Genomic DNA, 26,304 nt, shown 5'->3' on the forward strand with positions numbered 1-26,304 from the left:
GTTTATGGGATTTCGGCTCTAAAAATGTGAGGGAACTCTTGGGGACGTGACAGGCGCTTTATAAATGCGGGTCTTTCGTCCCCGGAATGGGACTGTAACCAGTTATTGCGACATTGACTCCACACTGTATTCCCCACAGTGAAAACGCTCCAGCGGCGCCCCCTTGCGCTCACACCTTTTGGGGGGGGGGCGGGGGGGGCGGGGGGGGGCTTCCTGACAGTTGCCCGGGCTCCTATTGGTCTATGGCGCGGAAGTTCGCACACTAATTGGTTGTGAGTGTCTGTGACGTTACAGAGGGGGGTGGAGCAGGGCGGTCTTGTCTATCTGGGGAGAATCCTGTGGAGGGGAGAGAGGACTGCGATTGGGGCTAGGGGCTGGCTGTGCATTCAGCCACCGCCACAAGCCCTGGGCAACTGTCAGCTTCACCCCCCAGCCCCATGAATTGCAGCAGGTAAGTGAAGGCAGGAGGAATTTCCCGCTGGCACTCGGCGAACGTTCCTATTTACAAATACATTTATGGAAATTGCTGCTTATTATCAGGTTTGGAGAGAGGAACAGATAGATTCTTTACAGAAGTTGGTTGGTTTGTTTTATATAAACACAAGGAAGGAGGTGGTTTCTTTCCATTAATTGTAATGCATGCTGAATAATAAGTTGGATGATGATTTGGTCACTTTAAACTGACTCTGGAACTTTGGATTAGTGGTGCTGGAAGAGCACAGCAGTTCAGGCAGCATCCAACGAGCAGCGAAATCAACGTTTCGGGCAAAAAACTTTGTGTCCGAGCCTCCTGTATATGTGCCCGGCCGCTGAACCTTCCAGGAATTGACTGACTCTGGGTGGCGTAAATGCATGGGCACGGTTTCTGGCTCGCATGGAGAAGAGGGAAGTTGCTCGATACAGTCGATGGTGGGCACTGAGTCAAGATGGTTTGGGAGTTCTCCGGGTGGAAGACGTGCGGTCAGTTCAGGACCGCACTAAGATTTTGTTCAGACTTGGCGGAGAAATTTTAGCGAAGCTTGATCAGTTGATCCTTGTTGAAACGTCTCTTTTTCATGTTTTATGAGTTTGAGATTGCAGCTTTTTTGCTAAACTAAGAGTGGAATGAAACAGCATTTGTGTGTGTGTGTGTGTGTCGTTATTTATTTATGTTATTGGTCGATTGCACCAGCTTCCTGTCGATTCCAGTCGGCATTCTGCTGCGACTCGATCGGTGCCTGTTTCTAACACCACCCCCACCCCCAACTCTGTAACGGGATCTTGTTGTACACAATCGAAATATGGCACCAAAAAAAAAGTGAGAAGTTAATGCAGGATTATTCACGCCATTACTTCGATGAATACAGTTTCACTGTGAAGTACCATTTTGCAAAGTACTCCCCCCAGATGATTTTTACTGCAAAACTTTCAGTTAGAAGTATTCGTGTAGCTAATCTTTGTGAAGCTAATCAGTGGCCTTTAAAATCAATATGTTTAAAAGTGTCTAATTTTCTTGTTAAAGTGCACTTCGAAAGTTGCTGAAGGTTGAATTCTTGACCTTGAAGTTCCTTTATAATTTCATATAACTTGTGGATGCTGGTGATCTGAAATGGAACCAAAGTAGTGGGCAGATTCTGTAGGTCTGGCAATGTGTGTGGTGATCAAAACAGTTGATATTCCAAGTCCAACATGATTTTTGTCTGAAACTGAAAAATTATCTTTTTAATGTTGTTGACAAAAGGGGAGGAGGAGTGAGTGGAAGAGATGACAAGGTTCCTGAGCAAAAGGCAAAGTAATGCGGTTAGTAGAGGAGTGGTATCGATGCAGCATAGGTGTTAATGGTAGATATGTACAGCAGGAAATAGGTCATTTTTGTGGAGAGCAAACCCATATGAACAAATTGCTGGAAGTGGGAGAAAGCAAGACTGCTTGAAGCACCTCTGCTCTGTCCATAAGAACAACACCAGCCTTCCAGCTGCTTGCCATTTTAATATGCCGTCATGTTTTCATGCTAACATTTGTCCTAAGGCTGCTACAATTCTCCAGTGTAAAACAAAGGAAGCTGGTGGGACAACATCTCCAATTTGCACTTGAACCTTTTACAGCCTTCAGGACTCAACATTGAGTTCAACAATGTTAGACCATGGACCCTGTCCTCCATTTGATTACACTTCTGACATCTCTGCCCTATTCTTGTTTACATGGACACACCCCAGCAAAACTGACCTATTTTCTACTATAAATATCTATTTTGCATCTACATCAGTCTTTTATGACCACTAACATCCCTTTTGTCTTTTACTCTGGGCATCCTTACATTCTGTTCCACTTGCTCCTCCTCACCCCCTGTCAACAGCATAAAAAAAATCACTTTGCAGTCCCCTTCAGTTCCAAAGGAAGTCATATTGGACTCAACACTAAACTTGTTTCTCTTTTCACGGATGTTGCCAGACCTGCTGAATTTCTCCTGCACTTTTGAATTGGTCACCGCTTGGATTATTGCTCAGTCATCTGAAAAGAAAAAAAATCAATTTGATTGTGAAAGCTTCCATTTAGAGTCATAGAGATGTACAGCATGGAAACAGACTATTCTTTTATGGATCATTTCTATAGTTTTTACCTTCGGTCCAACCCATCCATGCCGACCAGATATCCCAACCCAATCTAGTCCCACCTGCCAGCACCCGGCCCGTATCCCTCCAAACCCTTCCTATTCATATACCCATCCAAATGCTTTTAAATGTTGCAATTGTACCGGCCTCCACCACTTCCTCTGGCAGCTCATTCCATACACGTACCACCCTCTGCGTGAAAATGTTGCCCCTTAGGTCTCTTTTATATCTTTCCCCTCTCACCCTATACCTACGCCCTCTAGTTCTGGACTCCCTGACCCCAGGGAAAAGACTTTGTCTATTTATCCTATTCATACCCATCATAATTTTGTAAACCTCTATAAGGTCATCCCTCAGTCTCCGATGCTCCAGGGAAAAAAGCCCCAGCCTGTTCAGCCTCTGCCTGTAGCTCAGATCCTCCAACCCTGGCAACATCCTTGTAAATCTTTTCTGAACCCTTTCAAGTTTCACAACATCTTTCCGATAGGAAGGAGACCAGAATTGCACGCAATATTTCAACAGTGGCCTAACCAATGTCCTGTACAGCCGCAACATGATCTCCCAACACGTGTACTCAATACTCTGACCAATAAAGGAAAGCATACCAAACGCCTTCACTATCCTATCTACCTGCGACTCCACTTTCAAGGAGCTATGAACCTACACTCCAAGCTCTCTTTGTTCAGTAACACTCCCTAGGACCTTACCATTAAGTGTATAAGTCCTGCTAAGATTTGCTTTCCCAAAATGCAGCATCTCGCTTTTTTCTGAATTAAACTCCATCTGCCACTTCTCAGCCTATTGGCCCATCTGGTCCAGATCCTGTTGTAATCTGAGGTAACCCTATCCGCTGTCCACTACACCTCCAATTTTGGTGTCATCTGCAAACTTACTTACTATACCTCTTATGCTTGCATCCAAATCATTTATGTAAATGACAAAAAGTAGAGGGCCCAGCACCGATCCTTGTATCACTCCACCGGTCACTGGCCTCCAGTCTGAAAAACAACCCTCCACTACCACCCTCTGTCTTCTACCTTTGAGCCAGTTCTGTATCCAAATGGCTAGTTCTCCCTGCATTCCATGAGACCTGACTTTGCTAATCAATCTCCCATGGGGAACCTTGTCGAACGCCTTACTGAAGTCCATATAGATCACATCTACTGCTCTGTCCTCATCAATCTTCTTTGTTACTACTTCAAAACACTCAATCAAGTTTGTGAGACATGATTTCCCACGCACAAAGCCATGTTGACTATCCCGAATCAGTCCTTGCCTTTCCAAATACATGTACATCCTGTCCCTCAGGATTCCCTCCAACAACTTGCTCACCACCGAGGTCAGGCTCACCGGTCTATAGTTCCCTGGCTTGTCTTTACCGCCCTTCTTAAACAGTGACACCACGTTTGCCAACCTCCAGTCTTCCGGCACCTCACCTGTGACTATCGATGATACAAATATCGCAGCAAGAGGCCCAGCAGTCACTTCTCTAGCTTCCCACAGAGTTCTTGGGTACACCTGATCAGCTCCTGGGGATTTATCCACCTTTAACTGTTTCAAGACATCCAGCACTCCCTCCTCTGTAATCTGGACATTTTGCAAGATGTCACTATCTATTTCCCTACAGTCTATATCTTCCATATCCTTTTCCACAGTAAATACTGATGCACAATATTCATTTAGTATCTCCCCCATTTTCTGTGGCTCCACACAAAGGCCGCCTTGCTGATCCTTGAGGGGCCCTATTCTCTCCCTAGTTGCCCTTTTGTCCTTAATATATTTGTAAAAACCCTTTGGATTCTCCTTGATTCTATTTGCCAAAGCTATCTCATGTCCCCGCTTTGCCCTCCTGATTTCCCTCTTAAGTATACTCCTACTTTCTTTATACTCTTTTAAGGATTCACTCGATCTATCCTATCTATACCTGACATATGCTTCCTTCGTTTTCTTAACCAAACCTTCAATTTCTTTAGTCATCCAGCATTCCCTATACCTACCAGCCTTCCCTTTCACCCTGACAGGAATATCCTTTCTTTGGATTCATGTTATCTCGTTTCTGAAGGCTTCCCATTTTCCAGTCATCCCTTTACCTGCGAACATCTGCCTCCAATCAGCTTTTGAAAGTTCTTGCCTAATACTGTCAAAATTGGCCTTTCTCCAATTTAGAACTTCAACTTTTAGATCTGGTCTATCCTTTTCCATCAGTATTTTAAAACTAATAGAATTATGGTCGCTGGCCCCAAAGTGCTCCCCCACTGACACCTCAGTCACCTGCCCTGCCTTATTTCCCAAGAGTAGGTCAAGTTTTGCATTTTTTAAGTAGGTACATCCACGTACTGAATCAGAAAATTGTCTTGTACACACTTAACAAATTCCTCTCCATCTAAACCTTTAACACTATAGCAGTCCCAGTCTATGTTTGGAAAGTTAAAATCCCATACCATAACCACCCTACTATTCTTACAGATAGCTGAGATCTCCTTACCAGTTTGTTTCTCAATTTCCCTCTGACTATTAGAGGGTCTATAATACAATCCCAATAATGTGATCATCCCCAGGATCTCAATTATATATAAACTGATAATGAAAGTGTAGTCACAGTTGTGATGGGGAAAATGTGGCAGCCAAGTTGCGTACAGGTTAGCAGTGAATTGAAACATAGAAAGGTAGAAACTAGGAGTAGGCCATTTGGCCCTTTTTGAGCCTGCTCTACTATTCAATATAATCATGGCTGCTCCTCTGTCTCGCTCCTCCTCCACAGTCTTCTGAGGTAGTGAATACCACAGATTCACTCCCTTTTAGTGAAGAATTCTTTATGCATCTCAGTACTAAGTGCTCCACTCCCTCTCATGGTTCTAGATTTCCCAAACAGGGAAAAGAGTCTGTCCAGTCCTGTTGACATTCGATACGTTTCAATCAGATCCCATCTCATCCTCTAAACTCTGGTTCAAAAGACCTATACCTGTATTCACCAATCTCTCCTCATACAATAGTCCTAACATTCCCAGGTTTCAGCTGAGTGTACCCCCTTTGTATTCCCTTTCTGGCAAATGCATCCTTTATATGGTAGGGAGAGCTAGACTGGACACATCACTCCAGGTGTGGTCTTCCCAATTCCCTGAATGAATGCCATAAAATGTACTGATTTCTGAACTCAAATCCTCTTGTAGAGTCAATGAGGATGAGATAATCTGTGATGTGGTTTAGGTACAAATAATGACCAGGAAATAGGGGAATTCTCCCATGTTCTTTGAAATAGTTAAAAATCACAACACCAGGTTATAGTCCAACAGGTTTATCTGGAAGCACTAGCTTTCAGGCGCTGCTCCTTCGTCAGGTAGCTGTGACACCTACCTGGCAAAGAAGCAGCACTCTGAAAGCTAGTGCTTCCAGATAAACCTGTTGGACTATAACCTGATGTGTGATTTTTAACTTTGTCCACCCCACTCCAACTCCAGCTCCTTCGCATATTGAAATAGTGCAGTTGGATCTTTTGCATCCACCTGAGAGGTAACTATGCTGAGGTAATCTATTGAAATGTAAACACTGATTATGCGCATAATTCTCTGGAATAGATACTTGACCCCATGACCTGTCGACTTGGAGGGAAGAGTGTAATTACTAAACCACAACTGAAGCTTTCAAGTTTTTTGTTTAACACATCAACCTAGTTGGAGAGGAGCCACATCTGATGGATAAGCACAACTTGTGGAGTCTCATCAAATTATGAATCAACAACTTTGTTAAGTACTCCTGAATAAATAAACTGGAATTAAGAAGTGAGATTGAATAGTTCACAATGTGCTTTGGAAGTCATTTTAGTATTTTGTTAAAAATAAGGTGAGCACATCTGGAAATACAGGTTCTGACATGTTTCATCATTAAATGCCTAGCTCTTGAATTCACAAGGTCACCCAGAGGTGTCATCCCTTCATCTGAGGGGTTTTGCTCTCACCCTGTAAAGGTAGGACAGGCACCTCCCAAGGATTCCTCTTAGTTGTCCTCTTAAGTGTATTGCTGCACCCATACCACATCTATTGGGTCATAAGGTCACTGTTCAACCTCCAAGCAGTACCAATAACCACTCCAACCTCAGAGCGTTAGTGTGCAGTTGCTGCTAGAGTATGAACTAATTCAGAAATTGAGCTCCACGTCATTGTCCGTTTCACAAGAGTGTTCTGCATTTTTGCAGGATCTTGCTGGTGATCTTACTCGATGCGGGGAGGTGCTTTGCTGTGGGAGACAGTTTGCAGAAATCCTTCACTTTCCAGGTTGTCTCCTGAAAGCCCCTTTTGTTTTCTCCTCCAAAGCATGAGCACCCAATGACGTGGAGCTCAGAGCTCAGTATGAGTAAGTTCCCTTAGACTCAGACACCCACACACGCAGAGGCACATACACAACAGCTCTGAAGTTCGGATTGGAATGGCTTTGATTTGAGATTGAAGGTGTTCAATGAGCAGTTTACTGTTTCTTAGAACATAGAAAGGTGCAGCACAGAACAGGCCCTTAGGCCCACGATGTTATGCTGAGACTTAATCCTAATGTAAAATATAGTAACTTAATCTACACATCCCTCAACTCACTGCTATCCAGGTACATGTCCAGCAGTCGCTTAAATGTCCCCAATGACTCTGCTTCCACCACCTCAACTGGCAACGCATTCCACGCATTCACAACTCTCTGCATAAAGAACCTACCTCTGACGTCTCCTTTTATACCTTCCTCCTAATATCTTCAAACTATGATTTCTTGTACCAGTCAATCCTGCCCTGGGGAAAAGTGTCTGGCTATTGACTCTATCTATTCCTCTCATTATTTTGTACACCTCGATCAGGTCTCCTCTCTTCCTCCTTCTCTCCAGAGAGAAAAGTCTGAATTTATTCAACCTTTCTTCATAAGGCAAGCCCTCCATTCCAGGCAGCATCTTCTCTAGACTATTTCCTTCATTGGGGTAAGAAGCAACATTGTTTTTGCAATGTTTCTCCCAAAGCAACATGTCTGCATCAAGACATTAAGCATTCGATATTACCTCTGCTGGGAGGGACATGCTGTTTTATTCCTGAAACTCCACTCAAGCAGCAAATGCTCGATTAGGAATTCGTTTGTGATGACATACTCCTGGGTAGATGGTGAAAATGTGTTCGGGAAGTCTTCAAAGGATTACTGAAGTGGTCAGACATACCCACTGATGGAAGTTCCTCCTTTGTGATCAGTTGAAATGAAGAAGGCTCTCTTTGAAATGGCACCGGGCACATCAAGAGATTTCAAGAACACGTGTGATATCACATCTGAGAGGGAACACAAATCTCCATACGACCCAGCTGCCCAACCCTGGGGAAACCCCCCTTATCCCTGCGTATAGTAGAGTCTGCAGGTCATGCACTGATACTTGCCAACCATTCAGAAACCATTGAATCAGTGTGAAAATAAGTCCTTGTGATGAAGATGGAGCATCTTCATCACAAAGACTGACTTCAGATGGCTATAGATGGACAGTGGATAGGGCTTTAATAGCAACATACACTGACCTTTTTATTTGTTCAAAAACTCCAGCGTGTGTCAGCTTGCATCCCCAAGAATGCAGCTTTGAATTTCGGACACCTTTCAAACAATGACTAGCAGTCACCAAAGTGAGGAGAGCAATGGAAGAGGTGCCTTTTCACAGCAGGACATGTATTCACAAATATCAGGGCATGCAGTGGTTTAAAAAAAGCCCCATGCTATACACTGTTCCTTGTAACTTTGTGTCCCTACCTCTGTACCCAGATGCCAGGTTCAAGTCCCTCCTACTCCAGAGGTGTGTAACAGCATCTCTGAATAGACTCAATAGCTGAACTGTTTTTTTTTAGGGCTACAACAGCATTTTGATTTATATCAAAATACTAAAGCAAAGATATTTGGAAGATCTAAAATAACATTGGCAGAAAAATCTAGTTGACCAGCTAAACTTGAGCAGCCACAACATGATTTTTATGGAGCTGATGTGTAAGGAAAGCGTTTATTGGACTGCAGTAGACAAGGGGAACACTATGTAGGTCATGCCATGTCATGTGTGCTGTGGCTGTGCGGTTTACTGATGATTCAGCCTGAGCATTTCTTTTTTCTTTGGAAGTTTTTGCTGATGTTGGTTTGCCAATCCATTCCACTCTCCAGGGGTCAGGGTTATCAAGTGAGTCCCCAAGCCCATGTAAAAAGGAACCAACCCCTTCTGCCCATTGCTGTGTAATTCAGAGGATGGCTGGCCTTTGCAGATTGAATTTTGAATTAGTCATCCACAACAGGGAGCCTTGTTTATATGGCACACATGTCCGAAGGTGCTTTAAGCAAACTGACATAGAGCCAAAGGAGAAGACGTGAGGGCATGTGATCCAAAGGTTAGCCAAATTGAGCTTTAAGGATCAGGTTTATGGAGGGCATTGCATTTTGGACAGCTGAGTGACCAATGATTTGAGATGAGATGAGGGATGTACAATTGGCCAAGCCTCAGAAGAAGACATTGCCCGGTGGTTTGTAGGTGAATAGAGACGAAATTGAGGATTTTGACCATGAAGATGAAGGTTTTAAGATGTTGGTGGAGTCCAAATAGGTCAGTGATCACAGATGATGCCAGAGCATCAGAGTAGTTATATCTGAAGGAGACCCTAAAGTGTGGAAGAGAGGTTCAGTAGAAGGTGGGCTGAGGCAGGGGCAGTGAGAATGGATTCTGTCACAAGTAAGTTTATTTTTCTTCATTCATAATATGTGGGCATTGCTGGCTAGATCAACATTTACAGAGGAACCTTGATTACCCAAAGGATGTGGATGGGTAGTATTTCATTCAGTTAATCAAATTCTGGATAATTGAATGCTGGATAACATAGTTTAGCTGAGCATCAGGACCTTGCGATCATATCGGACAATCCAATAAGCAGATAATCAAATTCCAAATAATCGGGTTCCTCTGTATTGCCCGTTGCCAGTTGCCCTGGAGAAAGCGGTGGTGGTGAGCTGCCGACTTGACTGCTGCCCCCAGCGTGCTTTTAGAAAGAGGTTTCCAGTGTTGTGATCCAGTGAGGGATTGGCAATATAATTCCACATCAGGTTAGTGTGGGACTTGGAGATTGTACATGATGATGCTTCTTTGCATCTATTGCTCTTGTCCATTTTGGTGCTTGAGGTTGTAGGTTTGGAAGGTACTATAGAAGGAGCTTTGGCAAATTACTACAGTGCATCTTGTCAATGGTTCACACTACTGCCACTGCATTGGTGGTGAAGGGAGTGAATGTTGAAAGTGGTGCCATTCGAGCAAGTTGCAATCAAGCAATGCTGGTGTCTTGAGTATTATTGATACTGCTGAAAATGTGTTGCTGGAAAAGCGCAGCAGGTCAGGCAGCATCCAAGGAGCAGGAGAATCGACGTTTCGGGCATGAGCCCTTCTTCAGGAATGAGGAGAGTATGTCCAGCAGGCTAAGATAAAAGGTAGGGAGGAGGGACTTGGGGGAGGGGCATTGGAAATGCGATAGGTGGAAGGAGGTCAAGGTGAGGGTGATTGGCCGGAGTGGGGGTGGGGCGGGGGCGGAGAGATCAGGAAGAAGATTGCAGGTTAGGAAGGTTGGTGCTGAGTTCGAGGGTTGGGACTGAGACAAGGTGGGGGGTGGGGAAATGAGGAAACTGGAGAAATCGGAGTTCATCCCTTGTGGTTGGAGGGTTCCTAGGCGGAAGATGAGGTGCTTTTCCTCCAACCGTCGTGTTGCTGTGGTCTGGCGATGGAGGAGTCCAAGGACCTGCATGTCCTTGGTGGAGTGGGAGGGGGAGTTGAAGTGTTGAGCCACGTGGTGGTTGGGTTGGTTGGTCCGGGTGTCCCAGAGGTGTTCTCAGAAATGTTCCGCAAGTAGGCGCCCTGTCTCCCCAATATAGAGGAGGCCACATCAGGTGCAGCGGATGCAGTAAATGATGTGTGTGGAGGTGCAGGTGAATTTGTGGCGGATATGGAAGTGTCCCTTGGGGCCTAGGAGGGAGGTGAGGGGAGAGGTGTGGGCGCAAGTTTTGCATTTCTTGCGGTTGCAGGGGAAGGTGCTGGGAGTGGAGGTTGGGTTGGTGGGGGGTGTGGACCTGATGCGGGAGTCACGGAGGGAGTGGTCTTTTTGGAACGCTGATGGGGAGGGGAGGGAAATATATCCCTGGTGGTAGGGTCAGTTTGGACGTGGCGGAAATGACGACAGATGATACGATGTATATGGAGGTTGGTGGGGTGGTAGGGGAGGACGAGTGGGGTTCTGTCCTGGTGACGATTGGAGGGGCGGGGCTCAAGGGCAGAGGAGCAGGAAGTGGAGGAGATGCGGTGGAGAACGGGAAGTGGAGGAGACATCCGGCTTATCACCTTCACCTTAACCTCCTTCCACCTATTGCATTTCCAATGCTCCTCCCCACCTTTTATCTTAGCCTGCTGGACACACTTTCCTCATTCCTGAAGAAGGGCTCATGCCCGAATCATCGATTCTCCTGCTCCTTGGATGCTGCTTGACCTGCTGCGCTTTTCCAGCAACACATTTTCAGCTCTGATCTCCAGCATCTGCAGTCCTCACTTTCTCCGATTATTGATACTGCGCATATCCAGGCAAGTGAAGAGTAATCCTGACTCATGCCTTGTAGATAATAGACAGGCATAGGGGAGACAGGAGGTGAGTTAACAGCTGCAGTGCCTTACCTCGAACCTACTCTTGTAGTCACAATTTGTATATAGCTACTCCAGTTCAGTTTCTGAACAGTGATAATCCCTCTGGACATTGATAGTCATTAGTAATGCCAGACAGAACAGCCAAGAAGGTATTTTGTATGCTTGTCTTTATTGGTCAGTGCATGGAGTACAAGAGTTGGGAAATCCTGTTGTGGCTGTACAGTACATTGGTTAGACAACTTTTGGAATACTGCATGCACTTCTGGTCTCCCTGCCATAGGAAGAATGTTGTGAAACTTGAAAGGGTTCAGAAAAGATTTACAAGGATTTTGCAAGGATTGGAGCTAAAGGGAGAGGCTGAATAGGCTGGAGCTATTTTCTGTAGAGCATCGGAAACAGAGGGGTGACCTTCTAGAGATTTATAAAATCATGAGGGGGGCTGGATAGGGTGAATAGACAAGGTCTTTATCCCCAGAGTGGGAGAGTCCTAAACTAGAGGGTGTAGGTTTAGGTACGAGGGGAAAGATTTAAAAGGGATCTTGGGGCAACATTTTCACACAGTGGTGTGTGTATGGAATGAGCTGCCAGAGGAAGTGGTGGAGGCTGGTACAATTGCAGCATTTAAAAGGCATCTGGATGGGTATATGAATAGGAAGAGTTTGGAGGAGTATGGGCCGAGTGTTGGCAAATCGGACTTGATTTATTGAGGATACCTGGTTGCCACGAGCAAGTTGTAGACTGAAGGTCTGTTTCCATGCTGTCCATCTCTACAACTGAGTCTATGAATGTCATGGTTTAATAGTTAGATTCTTTTGTTACAGATAATCCTTGTCTACTACTTGTGTAGGGCAAATGTTATCTGCCACCTGTCAGCCCAAACCTGGATATTGTCTACATCTTGCTGCATTTGGACAAGAACTGCTTCACTACCTGAAGTGTCACAAATGGCGCTGAACATTGTGCGCTCATCTGTATTCTGACAGGGTGAATATTCTCTATTCTGATGGGGTGATGGAAGGAATGTCATTGATGTAGCTGATTATGGTAGGGCCTAGGGCCCTCCTGCAGTGATGTCTGAGATGATTGGCCTCCAACAACTGCAACCATTTTCCTTTTGTGTTCGGCGTAACTCTGACCAATAGAGAGCTTTCCCCTGATAACCCTTTGACTCCAATTTTCATTGCACTTCCAGATGCTTTAACTCTACCTCTTGAGTTCAGCTCTTTTGTACATATTTGAACCAAGGCTGTAATGAGATCAAGAGTCAGTTATCCCTGGGGAAATCCAAACTGAGCATCAGGGAGCAGTGTATTCCTTTGCAAGTGCCATTTGATAGCACTGTTGATGACCTCTTCTGCTACTTCAAAAGTAGACCCATAGAGGGATAATTGAATGGGTTGGATTTGCCCTGCTTTTTGTGGACAGGGCATACCTGGTCAATTTTCCACATTGTCGGGTAGATGTCAGTGTTGTAACTATACTGGAACAGCTTGGCTAGGGGAGCAGCAAATTCTAGCAGAAGTCTTTAGTACTATCACCAGAATGCTGTTAGGCCATGTAACCATTGCAATACCCAGTGTCCACAGCCAGTTATTGATATCATGTGGAGTGAATTGCATTGGTTGAAGATTGGCATCTGTGATTCTGGGAACCTTGGGAGGCTGTGAAAATCCTGGACTGAATAGTCTCCTTCTGTGCCCTAATGATTCTGACTAAGTGTAAACAATGTAAAAATGGAATCAAGATTATAATTCACCGATTTTCCACTGTCTTTAGCATCTAAGAAATATGTTGTTGAATAATGATTGTTAAGTAAGCTGGTGTATCACTTTTTCTGCTGAAAAATTTCCTTTTTATATTTAAACATAGAAGGTCATTCAGAGGGTAATATTTTAAAAATATCCACTTGACACTGTGGAATGTGACACATTAAAATTGTTTCACCTTCTCCATTCCATTATGGGGGTTATTGTACATTTTGATCCTCATTTATCTAATAAAAAAAACTATCTTTATATCAGTGCTTTCTCTGACCTCTGTGTTGGAGGCTCCACTTCAGAGACTGTAACCATGGCTGACCTTTCCCAAAGTAGCACGAGGAAGTTGCAGCACTGTCACAGATAGCATCTTCCAGTGAGGCATCAAACCAAGACTTCGGCTACATCTCGGGTGGATATAAAAAAAATCCCAAGAGCACTCTCTTTCTTTTTTTTTGAAGAAGGACATGAGTTAACTCCATTATCTTGAGGTAGAGAAAAGCACTTTACAAATGGAAGTTTTGTTTTAGTCTAAAAATTAATTAAATGTAGTGGATAGTCTGCTTCACAACACTGAAATGCTGGAAAGATTTGAGTTCCTGTGGTGTGCGGTAAGGTCTCCTTTCAATGCTGAATTTTGCTTGTTTTATCCTTCCTTCATTCTTGGGAGGTTGAGGTTTATAACCCATCCTTAGTTACACTGAAAAGTTAGTGAAAATGATTTGGCCCCACTTTGAGTTGCTTGTTTCGGGCTGGCAGTAAGATTCAGCCGTGTTATTGTGTCACTGGAGTGTATTGGCAGGATTCCTCCCCAACAACAGGCATTACAAGACCAGGTGGAATTTCACAACAGTCCTGCAGTTTTATGGTTTCACTGATTAAACTAGCAATCGGACTTTTTCAAACCACCAAGCTGGTAAAGCCAGGTCATAAAAGAAAACTTGTAATAAATCAAGTCGGATCAAGAAGTCGTTTGGGATTGGAAATCCAGACTGTAAAATAAATAGATACCAGGAATGTGAATAAGGAACAGTTGGCGGTGGATGGGTTAATTTTCATATTTTTGACTTGACTTTTTGTGGTGACTAAGCTGGTTTGCTACTGATTTAATCTATAGAAGCTTGCTGTTAGTTTATGGTTTTTTAAAAAAATTATGTCGAAGGTAGTAACTGAGTTTGATGCAGATATTTTTTAAACCAACACTAATCTGTTCACGAGTTCAGGTGGTTACTTTAAAAACTGTTTGTCCTGCAAAGATAGACTTTTTTTTTAATGCAGCTTTAACAAAATCTCAGGAGATGTCAGAGGGGGCAGGAAGGAATCTTCTGATGAAGGGAGGCTTTGTGGATTTATACGTTTCTGACCTCCTTGCAGTTTCAGTGGCCCAGCGGATAACAGCAGTTTAAAGTGAGCTCTTGTTTGCATTCGGCTAATTGCCCAGCTTTCCTATTTGCTTGGGGGGGGATGGTAGGCTTCAAAATGTGCATGTAATTTCCAGAAATTAATATTCTTTCTGTCGTTACATGAGTGCAATACATGCAGATAAAGTTGCCTCATAAAGTAGGTGGCAGAAAACTATTGCTGTGAAGGTGTAGCACCATTCATCTATGACTGCTGAGATCCATAAAAAATACACTGTTAATATCACAAATTGACCATTAGTGCATTCATTTCAAGGTCGTGTGGATCCATAATGCTGTTTGCTTTTAGATATGGCTGAGCGTATCAGGTCTATTCCAGCGGAGAGGTGGGGGGGTCTGGGGAATGCAATCATTTGGATCACTAATTGGCTTGTCAAAATATGCCGAAGGTACACAGCTGGTTTAAGGGCTACAGAACACAACAATTTACATTTTGTAAGTGACTTTAACACCGAAAATGCTTTTGAATGTTTTAAGGCACAAAAGATGGGCGCTGAGCGATGTGAGGTATTTAGAAAGCTGGCAAACGGCTTGGTTGAAAGAACATCTTGAAGGAACTCATGATTTGGAGATGCTGGGGTGTTGGACTGGTGAAGCACTCTGAAAGCTAGTGCTTCCAATTAAACCTGTTGGACTCTAACCTGGTGTTGTGATTTTTAACATCTTGAAGGAGGCAGGGAAGCAGAGTGATTTTGGAAAGGTATTCCAGACCTTAAAACCGAAGGTGTGACCACCAACAATGGAGTGATGAAGGACAAATATTGCAAGGGAATGCCTCGGATTATTTACCACAGATACATTTCAACCAGTAAGCAAAATTCTGAGGGACAATCCCATCCTCATTGATACACTAGAAAGATTATACATTTAGTAGCCAACATAAAATAAAGCATATATTTGTGCAAAGACAGGTGATAGGTCATAAAATTGGACAAAATATGTGGGATTAAAAAAAGGGAGAATTTGATTGAAAGGAAGCTCTTCAGAAATGTACAAGTAGATACTAAGAGTTTTTAAAAAGGAAGAATTAACAAAGTGAGAATTGGCCCTGCAGGGAGTGAGTGAGGAGGATTAATAATGGGAAATAAGGCAATGCCAGATGAACTGAACAGGCGTTTTGCATCAGTCTTCACTACAGAGAATCCAAATAACATTCCTGCAGCAGTGATTAATCAGGAAGTGGGAGGGAGGGAGGGAGGAACTCCAGAATCCAAAGTGGTACTGCAGGCTAACAAATGCCTGATGGGTTTCATCGTAGTCTCAAAAAGAAATAGCAGGTGAGATATGTTGCTTTTAATTTTCTCAACCCCCCCCCCCCCCCTTCTCCAGATTCAATAACAACTCAATTTAATTAGCAAGTAGCAAATGTAACTCCTTTATTCAAAATGGGAGGAAGACAGGAAACAGGAAACTGCTGGCCAGCTAATTTAACATCTGTTGTAGGGAAGATGTTAGAAACCAATATTTTTTAAAAGTCTAAATCCAGGCACTTGTAAATGTTCAAGATAGTTGGGCAAGATCACCATGATTTTAAGAAGTGGAAATCGTGTTTGCCCAACCTATTGGAATGCTTTGAGGAAGAAATGTGTGGGTAAAATGGAATCAGTAAGCCTGCTGTAATTAGGTTTCTGAAATGCATTTGATAAGGTACCACAGCAAAGGTTATTGTGGAAGATGAAATCTTATGGTGTAACGGGTAGTTTGGCTGGTTACAGGAAGCAGAGTAGGCATAAATGGGACCTTTTCATGTTGGCCAGATGTAACAACTGATGTGCCACAATGATCAACGCTGGGACCTCAACTGTGCACGACTTATATCAGTGACTTGGATGAAGGGATAAAAGGTATTGTTATCAAATTTTCCCATGATCCTTTCTTGCCTATCTTTATAAGTCATGAGGAGGATGTAAGGAGGCTACAAAAAGACAAAGATGAAGTGATTGGGCAAAGATCTGGCAAATGGAGTGTAATGTGGGAAAATGTGAAGTTGGCACGAAGAATGGGGGGGGAGAATATATTTTATGCAAATGGTAAGAGATTGCAGAGGACCTGGCAGTCCTGATGCTTGAATTACAAAAGGTTGGTAAGTAAATACAGCAAGTAATCCAGAAAACTACTGATAGAATTCTACAGTTTGTGAGGAGAATTGAATACAAGAGTAGTGAACTTTGCTTCAATTTTCAGGGAATTGTTGAGACTACATCTGGAGTAATGTGCACCGTATGGGTCACCTTATTTAATAAGGATATAAATGCATTGAAGCATTAACAAACTAACACATGGAGTAGCCGGAGGGGATTGTCTGTATGAAGAGAGAGTGGATAGTCTCGGCTTGTTTTCAGTGGAGATTAGATAAGTAGGAGGTGACTTAATTGAAACAGACCTTGAGGATCTTGTAGGGAGAGAATGTTTCCTCTTATGGGAGAATCTATAACTATGGGGTCAGTTTTTAAAACAAGGGGTTGCGTTTTAAAACCAATCTGACATGCCTTATTTTTCCACTGCCCCTGAGTGTCAGAAGGCTTTGGAATACCATTCCTGAATAGGTTATAGAGTTCTAGAGACATACAGTATGGAAGCAGGCCCTTCAGCTTAACTCGTCCATGCCAAACCATGATACCACCAAGACAATGAACAATAAGTAGTGCGTGACCATGACACTCTCAGCTCAGGAAAAACAAAAACAAAATACAATATAATACAGCACAGGAACAGGCCCTTCAGCCCACCAAGCCTGTGCAAATTCCTAATGTTTATTTAGACTCACTACTTATTAGCCACGCACAGTTTCTATCTCTGTTTACCTCCCATTCATGTATCTATCAAGGTTTATCTTAAACTTTGCTAATGTCCCTGCTTCCACCATCTCCACTGGCAGTGCATTCCAGGCATCCACCACCCTCTGTGAAAAGTTCTCCTGCATTTCTCTTCTGAACTTTCCCCTTCTTATCTTGAACCTGTGTCCTCTTGTAGTTGACCTTCCCACCCTGGGTATTGGCTCTATCTATGGCTTTCATAATTTTGTAGACACCTCTATCAGAATACACCTCCGCCTCCATCTTTCTAGTGAAAACAGAAGGTGGAAGCAGACTCGTTGAATATTATTTTTAAGATAGAGGAGGGTAGATGAAGGACCAATGCCTGAAACTTCGATTCTCCTGCTCCTTGGAAGCTGCCTGACCTGCTGTGCTTTTCCAGCACCACACTCCCGACTCTGATCTGCAGTCCTCACTTTTTCTTAGATTCTTGGTAGGCAAGGTGGGTTAAAGGTTATCAGGTTGAGATGGGAATGTTGATTTTGAAGCTGCAACCCAATGAGCTGAGTTCTTATTAAATGATGGGCAGACCCATTGGGCTGAATGGCCTCCTCCTTATTTATAAGTTCTGTTGAAACTGGGAGACTGGGCCAGAGGGTATGGATCAAAAACAGAAGTTCCTGGAGAAACTCAGCAGATCTGGCTGCATCTTTGGAGAGAAGACAGAGTCAATGCTTCAGGTCCATTCTTTAGAATTGAAATAAAACTGTTGTTACCTACCATCCTCTGTCCTTTTCACCTTCTGTCCCTCCCTATCCGCTTCCTACTTCGGAATATTCCATACTCTGGCCCTCTCCAACTTTTAAGTCACTACTTTGGAGTGACTGACATTGAACTGTTATGAAGATGTGGGTGTACTGTACCTTTAAGAAAGGTATTAGCTAGTAGAACTGCCTGACAGTACCAACTGTTCTGAAAAGAAATATAGTGTAACATTTGGTTGAACAATTGGAGACAAAAGCAGATTTGAATTAGGCTAATCAGTTTAAATTATACACCAAAAAAACCAAACTCCAATTAAGTTTGAATTGAATTTATTGACAATCTTAAAAGTCACTAACACAATCTGAAGCTTTGGGGACCAAGGGAAAATTGAACAGTCAGGAAGAGAACTGCCAAGCCAGCATCTGCAAACTACCTAGAGAATAGCTCTCTTAAAGGTACCTTTATCGATCAGTAACCTATGAAGAATTCCCAAGAAGAAGACAGAAATACAGAGAAGAACAGAAAGCTGCCTGGTTTTGAGATGAGAAGTTTTGGTTTGTAAATCTTAATTGGGATTTTTATCAGACTAGTATTGTAGAAAGGGAAAGTAAAAGATAGGTTGGAGGAAGGAGTTGTAAATAGTTGTTAGTTAATTATTCTGTTATACTTTAAGAGATAAAGTTGTTACTTTTACTTTAACTAGTTCTTGGCCTATCGAATTTTCACAGATTACTGCATGGGATAAATCTTTTCTGTGTTGCTGGGTTAAAATAAGCAGGAGGATTTACTGTGTCATAGCAGAACTTGAAAGTACGGATTTACAGTTGTAATAACACATTAATTAGTACATCCTTTGTTTGTGTTTTAATATATTGGTGCCCATTGCTTTTTATTATGCATTCTGTAATGTATTTTGATAGCTTCCGCCCCCCCCCCCCCCCCCCCCACCATTTCATTATTGATATTGGAGCCTTCATCCACCCCCGTCCTATTGTTTTGAAATTTGTCCTTTCCACGTTGACCGTTGTCACCTAAAGATTTTCTGGAGTTTACATTTTCCATCCCATATTTGATCACCTCTTGAACCATCAGTTTTTATGACTTGGTGATACATTTTCTGTCTGTAAAGTGACTTGCACTTTTTGTCTGTATTAATTGTGCAGTCCAAGTGTATTAAATGCTGTGAAGTAGAGAAATCACAGCAATTAGTCTTTGTGGTAGTAAATGTTTGCTGTGGTTCCATCTCTAAATCTCTTGCAAATTGACCTAATTGTTTCACTAGGGCAGTAGCTAATTTTTTTCTCTTGTTTCTCTATAGTATGCTTGAGATCTTGTCTCCTAGATCTGCATTGCCAATTGACATAGCTATGCAGCTATATCTCCCTCCTCCATTCAAGCAAGCAAGCTATACCACAAAAAGAACATTGAAAATAACCCAGCCGCTACGGCCATGCATCCACCTCCACATCAGTGAAGATACACCAGAAAATAAGCACAAAATCAAGGAGCAGAAACGTGTCTCCTTTGCAGACACAAAGGGCTTGCCCTTGACTACGGTTAAATTCTTCGATTTGAATGACCTAAATTTTTCCTTTAACGTCGATGATCTGATCAGCAGTTTGGTAGGCCTGAAGACCACAGACAAAGATAGCCTGCTCTTAGATTTTTCACAGCCCTCATCGGATTACTTAGATTTCAAGAACCGTCTAGAAACTGACTTTGTCTGCCTTGAAAACTGCATGTTGCAAGATAGTGCAATTATGGGGACAGTCAAAGTGAAAAATATTGCATTTGAAAAGTCCTTGAAGGTGAGAATAACTTTTGATACGTGGAAAACCTTACAAGACCATGCCTGCTGCTATGTCCAAGACTCTTATGGGGGCTCAGATAAAGACACTTTTTCATTTGAGATCCGTTTACCAGAGTACATCGTTCCACATGAAAGGATAGAGTTTGCCATCTGTTATGAAAGTGGTGGGAAGACCTATTGGGATAGTAACAAAGGGCAGAACTATAGGTTGATCCGATCGGAGCTGAAACATGGTCCAGAGTCTTGCAAAACAAATCAGCCACTCGATAATATATATACTGAATCTGACCACACGCCAGGATATGGTATTGAGTTTGACCATTATGGTGGACTCCGGTGCTCCTATGGCCTATTTCCCGAATGGCCCAGTTACGCTGGTTATGATAAGATGGGACCTTACTATTGAACAGGTTCGTTTGGGCCTGTATCATTCTTGAAATGGAGATGGTTTTTTAATGTTCCTTTCAATATAGCAATATTTTGGGTACAGCGATGCAAGTGTTGGCTGTGAGCATCAACTTGAATAGTTTCAAACACTGGAACTTGCAGATTTTAACATTTCTTCAGTTTGGTTTGGCAGTGAACAAGCATGTGTTGTAATCTATAACATGAAATATCTTCTGAGGGTTTCAACAAGAACACTGCCTCTTCAAAAATACCAAATGCTCTTTGTCTGTACTTTGTGTTACTGTCTAATTGCGCAGAGTGTTTGTCCTGAGGCACATCTGTCAGTTTAAGGATGACCCTCAAAAATTCTGAAGTGGTTCAGTCTTTTAAGTGTGCCCGGTTGGACCAAGTAATTTCAGGAAGTTGTGCTAAAGCAGTAATCAGCACATGGAATGGACTGGTGTGTAGGGCAGTGGGAACCATATGGAGGAATACAGGAAGCCGCGATGGAAGTCATTCCTGAGTCTTTACCGATGGATAATCTGACAGACTTTCTCAACCTTATTTAAAGAACTATTTGAAACCCAAATGTGCAAGTTTGTTGTCTGAACTGGGATTCTGGTAACAAGCTCATTATAATGAGGATTCTTTTTTGAATATTCAAATCACTGACTCATGTTAATTTTGATGAAGCATTAGTAGTACTCAAACTGATTGGAATCAGTTTGATCAAGTCTAATTATATGAACAGGAGAAGAAAGGAGAATGAACACTTACATATTAATTTGGTAATGTAGCAATTTGTTCCTCAAAGATGACGATGCTCAGTTTTTCATCTTACCTGTTGGTTGCCTCTACCAGCCGGATATTTTTTCTCTCCAGAAGTCTTGCATCTTCGTGACGAGGAGCTTGTACAGAGATGCTCCTTCACCCTTGGCTGGGAGATATTTTAAACTGAAGTCCTCGTCCCTCTCCTGTGAGGTTGTTATTTGTTCAGGCAATGAATCAAATCACAATGATTCTTTTCAGTATGCTGTGGATGACTGTGTTTGTTTGTCAAAACCAAATTTTTGCAATGCAGTCTACGAAAATGAGCCATTCTGAGTGAGCAGGCATATGTGTCAACGAATGACTTGCCCTTTTTGTCTTTAAGGCACTGTAAGCTGGGACATAACTTCTTGAGTATTTACAGCTACCAAGTGTCACACTCAAGCGTAACATGTTTTGTTCTATGTAGTAGACACAGTACTGACTAAGCCTTTCCACTTGAAAAGGCATGAAGGTATGCTGCATCATAGGAGAGTTACACAGAAAACTATAAATTACTCAAGTTAGCGTTGACTCCAGTTCCCCTGTTTGAGTATCCTGGGAAGCTCATGACCTTTGTTCAGTTTTCTACCAAGTGGTGGAATCATACATTTGAACTGCCTGGGAACGTTTGAAAGTACTTTATCAATCATAGAAATTTGAAAATTTTATTTTCCTCCCATTTCTATGCTCTTGCACCCACTGGGCCAGATATTGAGTGCAGTTCTTTACAGTGAACTATTGTAGTTCTTGTTTCCCACAAGGAAGGCCATTGAGAATGTATTCTCCACACACCCCCTGGACACTCTGCGCATCTTGCCCCACTATGTGAGGCCAGTATTTAAAGCATTGGACAGGTCACATAGCAACTGCCAATTTCCATTTTTAAACAGCCATTCTGGAACTTTGCCTGATGCCTGTGGGATAATATTTCATCACTCTGTCCCACTTTTTATATTTTTTCTCTTTTTTTGATACTGTGAACTACTGGCTTTGCCTGTTAATGCTGGAAATTAGAGCAGGGAAGGAAACTATTCACTTGTCCCATTGATTTGTCCTACAACTGTGTGATTCTCTGTTCTAGCTCCAGTCTATACCTGCCTACCTCCCTGCATACCTCACTTCTATCACCACCATTCTTCTTTCCAACGTTAATATCATGTTCCTGCTCAATAAGTACTTAGAGTAAAATATCCCATTTTTTTCAATCGTTCAGTATGGGTTGGGGGTGAAACTTCTTCATTTCACTCCTTGCCCACCCCAAAATTTCTTTTGGTACCTCCAGCGGTTTGTCACTAGTAACGGTAATCTTTGAAGATCTTGGAATAGATTCTCTGATAATCAAGTCCTGTGCAAAATTTCCTCTAAATAAAAAAAAGTTCCAGTCCGAGGGAATGCTGTGGTTGCAGGGATATGGAGCAAATGAGCTTGTAGGTCAGCTGTGCTGGTGGAACAGGCTTTAAGGGCTGAATAGTCTCTTCCTATTTCTCGTTCCCAATTGTAGTGGTCTAACTGAAGCAAGCTGAGGCCACTTCCTGCTCCTCTAGATGGGAATACTCTGACGCTGTTCAATCATATCAATCCGTGGTTTTATGTTTTTTTTTTGCAAACGACATTGTATAATGGATGTGCTTTACACATTAAAGGTTGGTCTGGTTGTGTTTGTGTCCAAGTTAATTTTTTCATGTTTAAGCCTTTTCATTCGGCTGAAAATGAAGTTTCAAGGCTAAACTTATCTGGCTGAGCCAGTTTTCCCAAAGTAACTGATCTTCATTTCTAATGAACAGGGAATTGGGAGAAAGAATGAACGTAGAGATTTTATCATCATAAGTAATGTAATTAAATGGGATTTTAAATGAAGCAAGACCAGCATGAGATGTACACTCACTGCTCCTTGTCCCCCTGGAGTGATTAAACACTGGCAGTACAGTGGCACAGTGGTTACCACTGCTGTCTAACAGCATCAGGGGCTTGAGTTTGATTCCAGCCTCAAGTGACTATCTCTGTGGTGTTTGCATGTTCTCCCTGTGTCTGCATGGGTTTCTTCTGGGTGCTCCAGTTTCCTCCCACAGTCCAAACATGTGCAAGTTGGACAGACTGGTCATGGATTGGGCAATTTAACATAGTCAAGAGTGTGGTGCTGGAAAAGCACAGCAGGTCAGGCAGCATCTAAGGAGCAGGAAGATTGACATTTAGCCAATCCACCTAACCTGCACATCTTTGCAAAATTTGCAGATTGTGGGATCTAGCTGCCTACTCATTACCATGGATATGCAGTCTGTCCGTTCTCCCATCAGGGGTCTCTGGGCTCTCTGTTTTTTTTCCTGGAGAGAAGGCCTGAACTGTTAACCATCACCACCCTCCTCTGTCTGGTTGAGCTCATCCTCACTTTGGATGACAACTCTTTTAATTCCTCTCACTTTCGACAGGTCAAATATGTGGCCAAATGGGAAATCCCTTCCCCACATCAACATCTGTTTCCATTTCTGGGGATAGGCTGGTCACCAATGTTCAGTACAACCCCCCCACCTCGCCCCGACTGTCACAGTTACCTTGACTACACATCCTCACACTCTGTTTCCTATAAGGATTCCATTCCATTCTCCCAACTTCTCTGCCACATCTGTCTGAACATCTCAAATCTCCACATGTTTCCTGAATGGAGAATTCCCCAGCAACGTGATTGACAGGACCTTTGGCTGTGTCCATTGCATCTCCACCCTTCTGCCCTCACCCCTTCCCTTCCCTTCCCTCCCACAGTAGCAATAGGCTCTCCCTGTCCTTACTTACCATCCCACCAGTATCCACATCCAAAGGACTATGAGTTGCCATTTCCACCACCTGTGTGATACCATCACCATCACCACCACCACCAGATACACATTCCTCTCCCCTCCCTTGTCAGCATTCCACATGGGCCGTTCCCTCTGGACACCTTGGTCCACATCTCCTCCACTCCCAACATATCTCTGCAGTCTCACAGCACCCTCACATGCAATTGCAGAAGCTGCAAAACCTGCCTGTTTTCTTCCTCCCTGTTCCATATCCAAGGCGAAGCAGCACTTTGCCTGCACTTCACTCAATCTGGTATTTAGTATTCGCATCTCACAATGAGGTCTCCTCTACACTGAGGAGATGAAATGCAGACTGGCTGACTGCTTTGGAGAACATCAATGTTCTGTCTGCAAAAAGTGACCCTGAGCTTCCAGCTATCTGCTACTTCAACACACCACCCTCCTCCCTGGCAAACATCTCTGTCTCAGGCCTATTGCAGTGTTCCAGAGAGGCTGTGTGCCAGCTGGAAGAACATCATCTCCTCTTCCACTTCAGGACTCAATATCGAGTTTAATAATTATGCTGTCAGTAGATGTGAAGCTGGAACAGCAGGAAAGTCAACAGTTCGGGCTGAAACCTTTAGTCAGTACTGGGAAGGGGGAAGAGTCGGGGGGGGGGGGCAAGGGGGATATGGTGGGGGGGTTATTGTGTTTGATCAGTGGAAAGAGTGGAGTGGATAGGTGAGTAGGAAGATGGATAAGTCAGGGAGGAGGGGGAGGGCTGGACCAGGGATAAGGTTGGGGTTGGAGGGAATTTGAAGCTGGTAAAGTCAATATTGAAGCCATTGAGCTGTAAGCTTCAAAGGCAAAATAATTTTAGAGCCTGAGCCCCACTTTCCATGCCCCTTAACTACCCCTCCCCACCCAGGCCCCAACATGATGTCACCCAATTTCACTTATTGATTGTCCCCATTATCAACTTATCAACCTTCCCTTTGTTTGCCCTATTTGTGTTTTTCTCTCTCACTTATTTTTTGATCTATCGATTCCATCTATCCGCTCACTCCTTTCTGCCCCCCCCCCCAATCCTCAGCATAAAGATCACCTTTTTCCCCGGCTACCATCAATTCACTGGATTCGTTACTGCTTTCTCTCCAGCGATGCTGTCAGACCTGCTGCAGTTTCTGTTTGTGATTAAATGGAACCATCACGGTGAAGCGCAGGTTGGAGTGGGGCCGGTGCAGGGTGTGGGGTGGGTCTGCACAATGGAGAAGTGGTTAAGTGAGGTAAAGAGGAGGGGGTGTGGGAAGAGGTTTCGGGGACCTGAGTAGATGGAAGCAGGATCTCTAGGATGATAAAGGGTGGGATTGGGAATCTAGAATGGGAAGGGTCTAGCATCATGGAGTTGGCAACAGTCAAAGTCAAGTCGGTATGTTTAATGCTCTGACTATACAAGTCTCAGCCAGTCTGAACATAAACACAGTGAAACTAATATAACATACAGTAAAATTTAAATTTGAAAAATGCTCTTTACGCTCTCAATAAGAATTGGGTTGATGGGCAGAGAGGTTTGAACCCTGAGGCTGTTTGATCACAGACTCCTTTACAGCTCACAAGTAGGTGCGGCTGCCAACCTAATGATTGGTTTCACCCTGCAATTCTTCCCCTGGTCACTGATCAGTATGTATTTCCTGTGCATACTATTAGCACCGTGTAAATGTTTTAAGTTTGTTACCACATGGCTCTCAGAGTCACTTAGTGTGCTTTTGGAATCTTGACTGAGCTGATAGGACCAGTTACAGAGCTCATACAATTCAATAAATATGGGGAGATCAGAGTGAGCACACCTGAAGTTTATAAAATTTGGAATTAAAATTGTTTGAAGTTAATTATGGTCAAAAAGACATAGTAACGTCATCGCATGTCATTTTATCATGAAAGAAAACCTGCAAAACCAGTTGAACCCTGGAAAATGATTCTATTTCTTGTTTAACTACATTTTCAAATGACATTGAGATTAATCTTCCTGAAATATGCTGCTATCTATATTGGCTACTCCTGGCAATGGTCTTTTTTTTAAATCAAGAGGAAAACCAAAGTCAAATAGTGCATGATGTCACCAAGAATTAATTTCTTTGAAAAAAAGATAAGTGAAGCAAAATGTTCTAATTGGTGATTCATAGTCTCTAAAACAGGCTATCGGAATTGAAATAATGTGGAGTTTACCCACAGTTTCTGGGCAGGATCAAACTTGAATACAGGGAACAGGCAAGTTTTTGGGAGCAGATGCTTGAAGGGAATTTGAAGAATGTACCATGCTGCAGAAAGATGGTCGTCAGTGGCAAGGAGGTTACTGAGATGAGCCTTTCACTTATATAACGCTTTCCAAAACACTGGATTTCTCATTCTCCAGATAAGTAGACATTTTGTATGGTAGAACCTGCTATAATGTGGAAATGAACTGAAAACAACAAGTGCTGGAGATCACAGCGGGTCAGGCAGCATCCGTGGGCAAAGTTAATAATCACACAACGCCAGGCTATAGTCCTACAGGTTTACTTGGAAGTACCAGCTTTCAGA

At 43.1% G+C, this 26,304-nt stretch overlaps 2 protein-coding genes across 2 annotated transcripts in view; both read left to right on the forward strand.

Annotated features, from left to right (window-relative positions):
• Positions 1–334: 334 nt before the first annotated feature.
• On the forward strand, positions 335–24,309 carry ppp1r3b (protein phosphatase 1, regulatory subunit 3B). Its single transcript, XM_072589238.1, has 2 exons — positions 335–451; positions 19,265–24,309. Exons 1-2 carry the CDS (start codon positions 438–440, stop codon positions 20,160–20,162), a joined length of 912 nt encoding a protein of 303 aa, XP_072445339.1. The 5' UTR covers positions 335–437; the 3' UTR covers positions 20,163–24,309.
• Positions 348–26,304, forward strand: part of eri1 (exoribonuclease 1) — a 65,808-nt gene continuing 39,851 nt past the window's right edge. The window contains exon 1 of the mRNA XM_072589233.1: positions 348–451. The gene's annotated coding sequence lies outside the window, so the exon portion shown is untranslated. The remainder of the gene's footprint in view (positions 452–26,304) is intronic.

Source organism: Chiloscyllium punctatum, chromosome 2 (genome assembly GCF_047496795.1).
Source record: "Chiloscyllium punctatum isolate Juve2018m chromosome 2, sChiPun1.3, whole genome shotgun sequence".
Taxonomy (NCBI): Eukaryota; Metazoa; Chordata; class Chondrichthyes; order Orectolobiformes; family Hemiscylliidae; genus Chiloscyllium; species Chiloscyllium punctatum.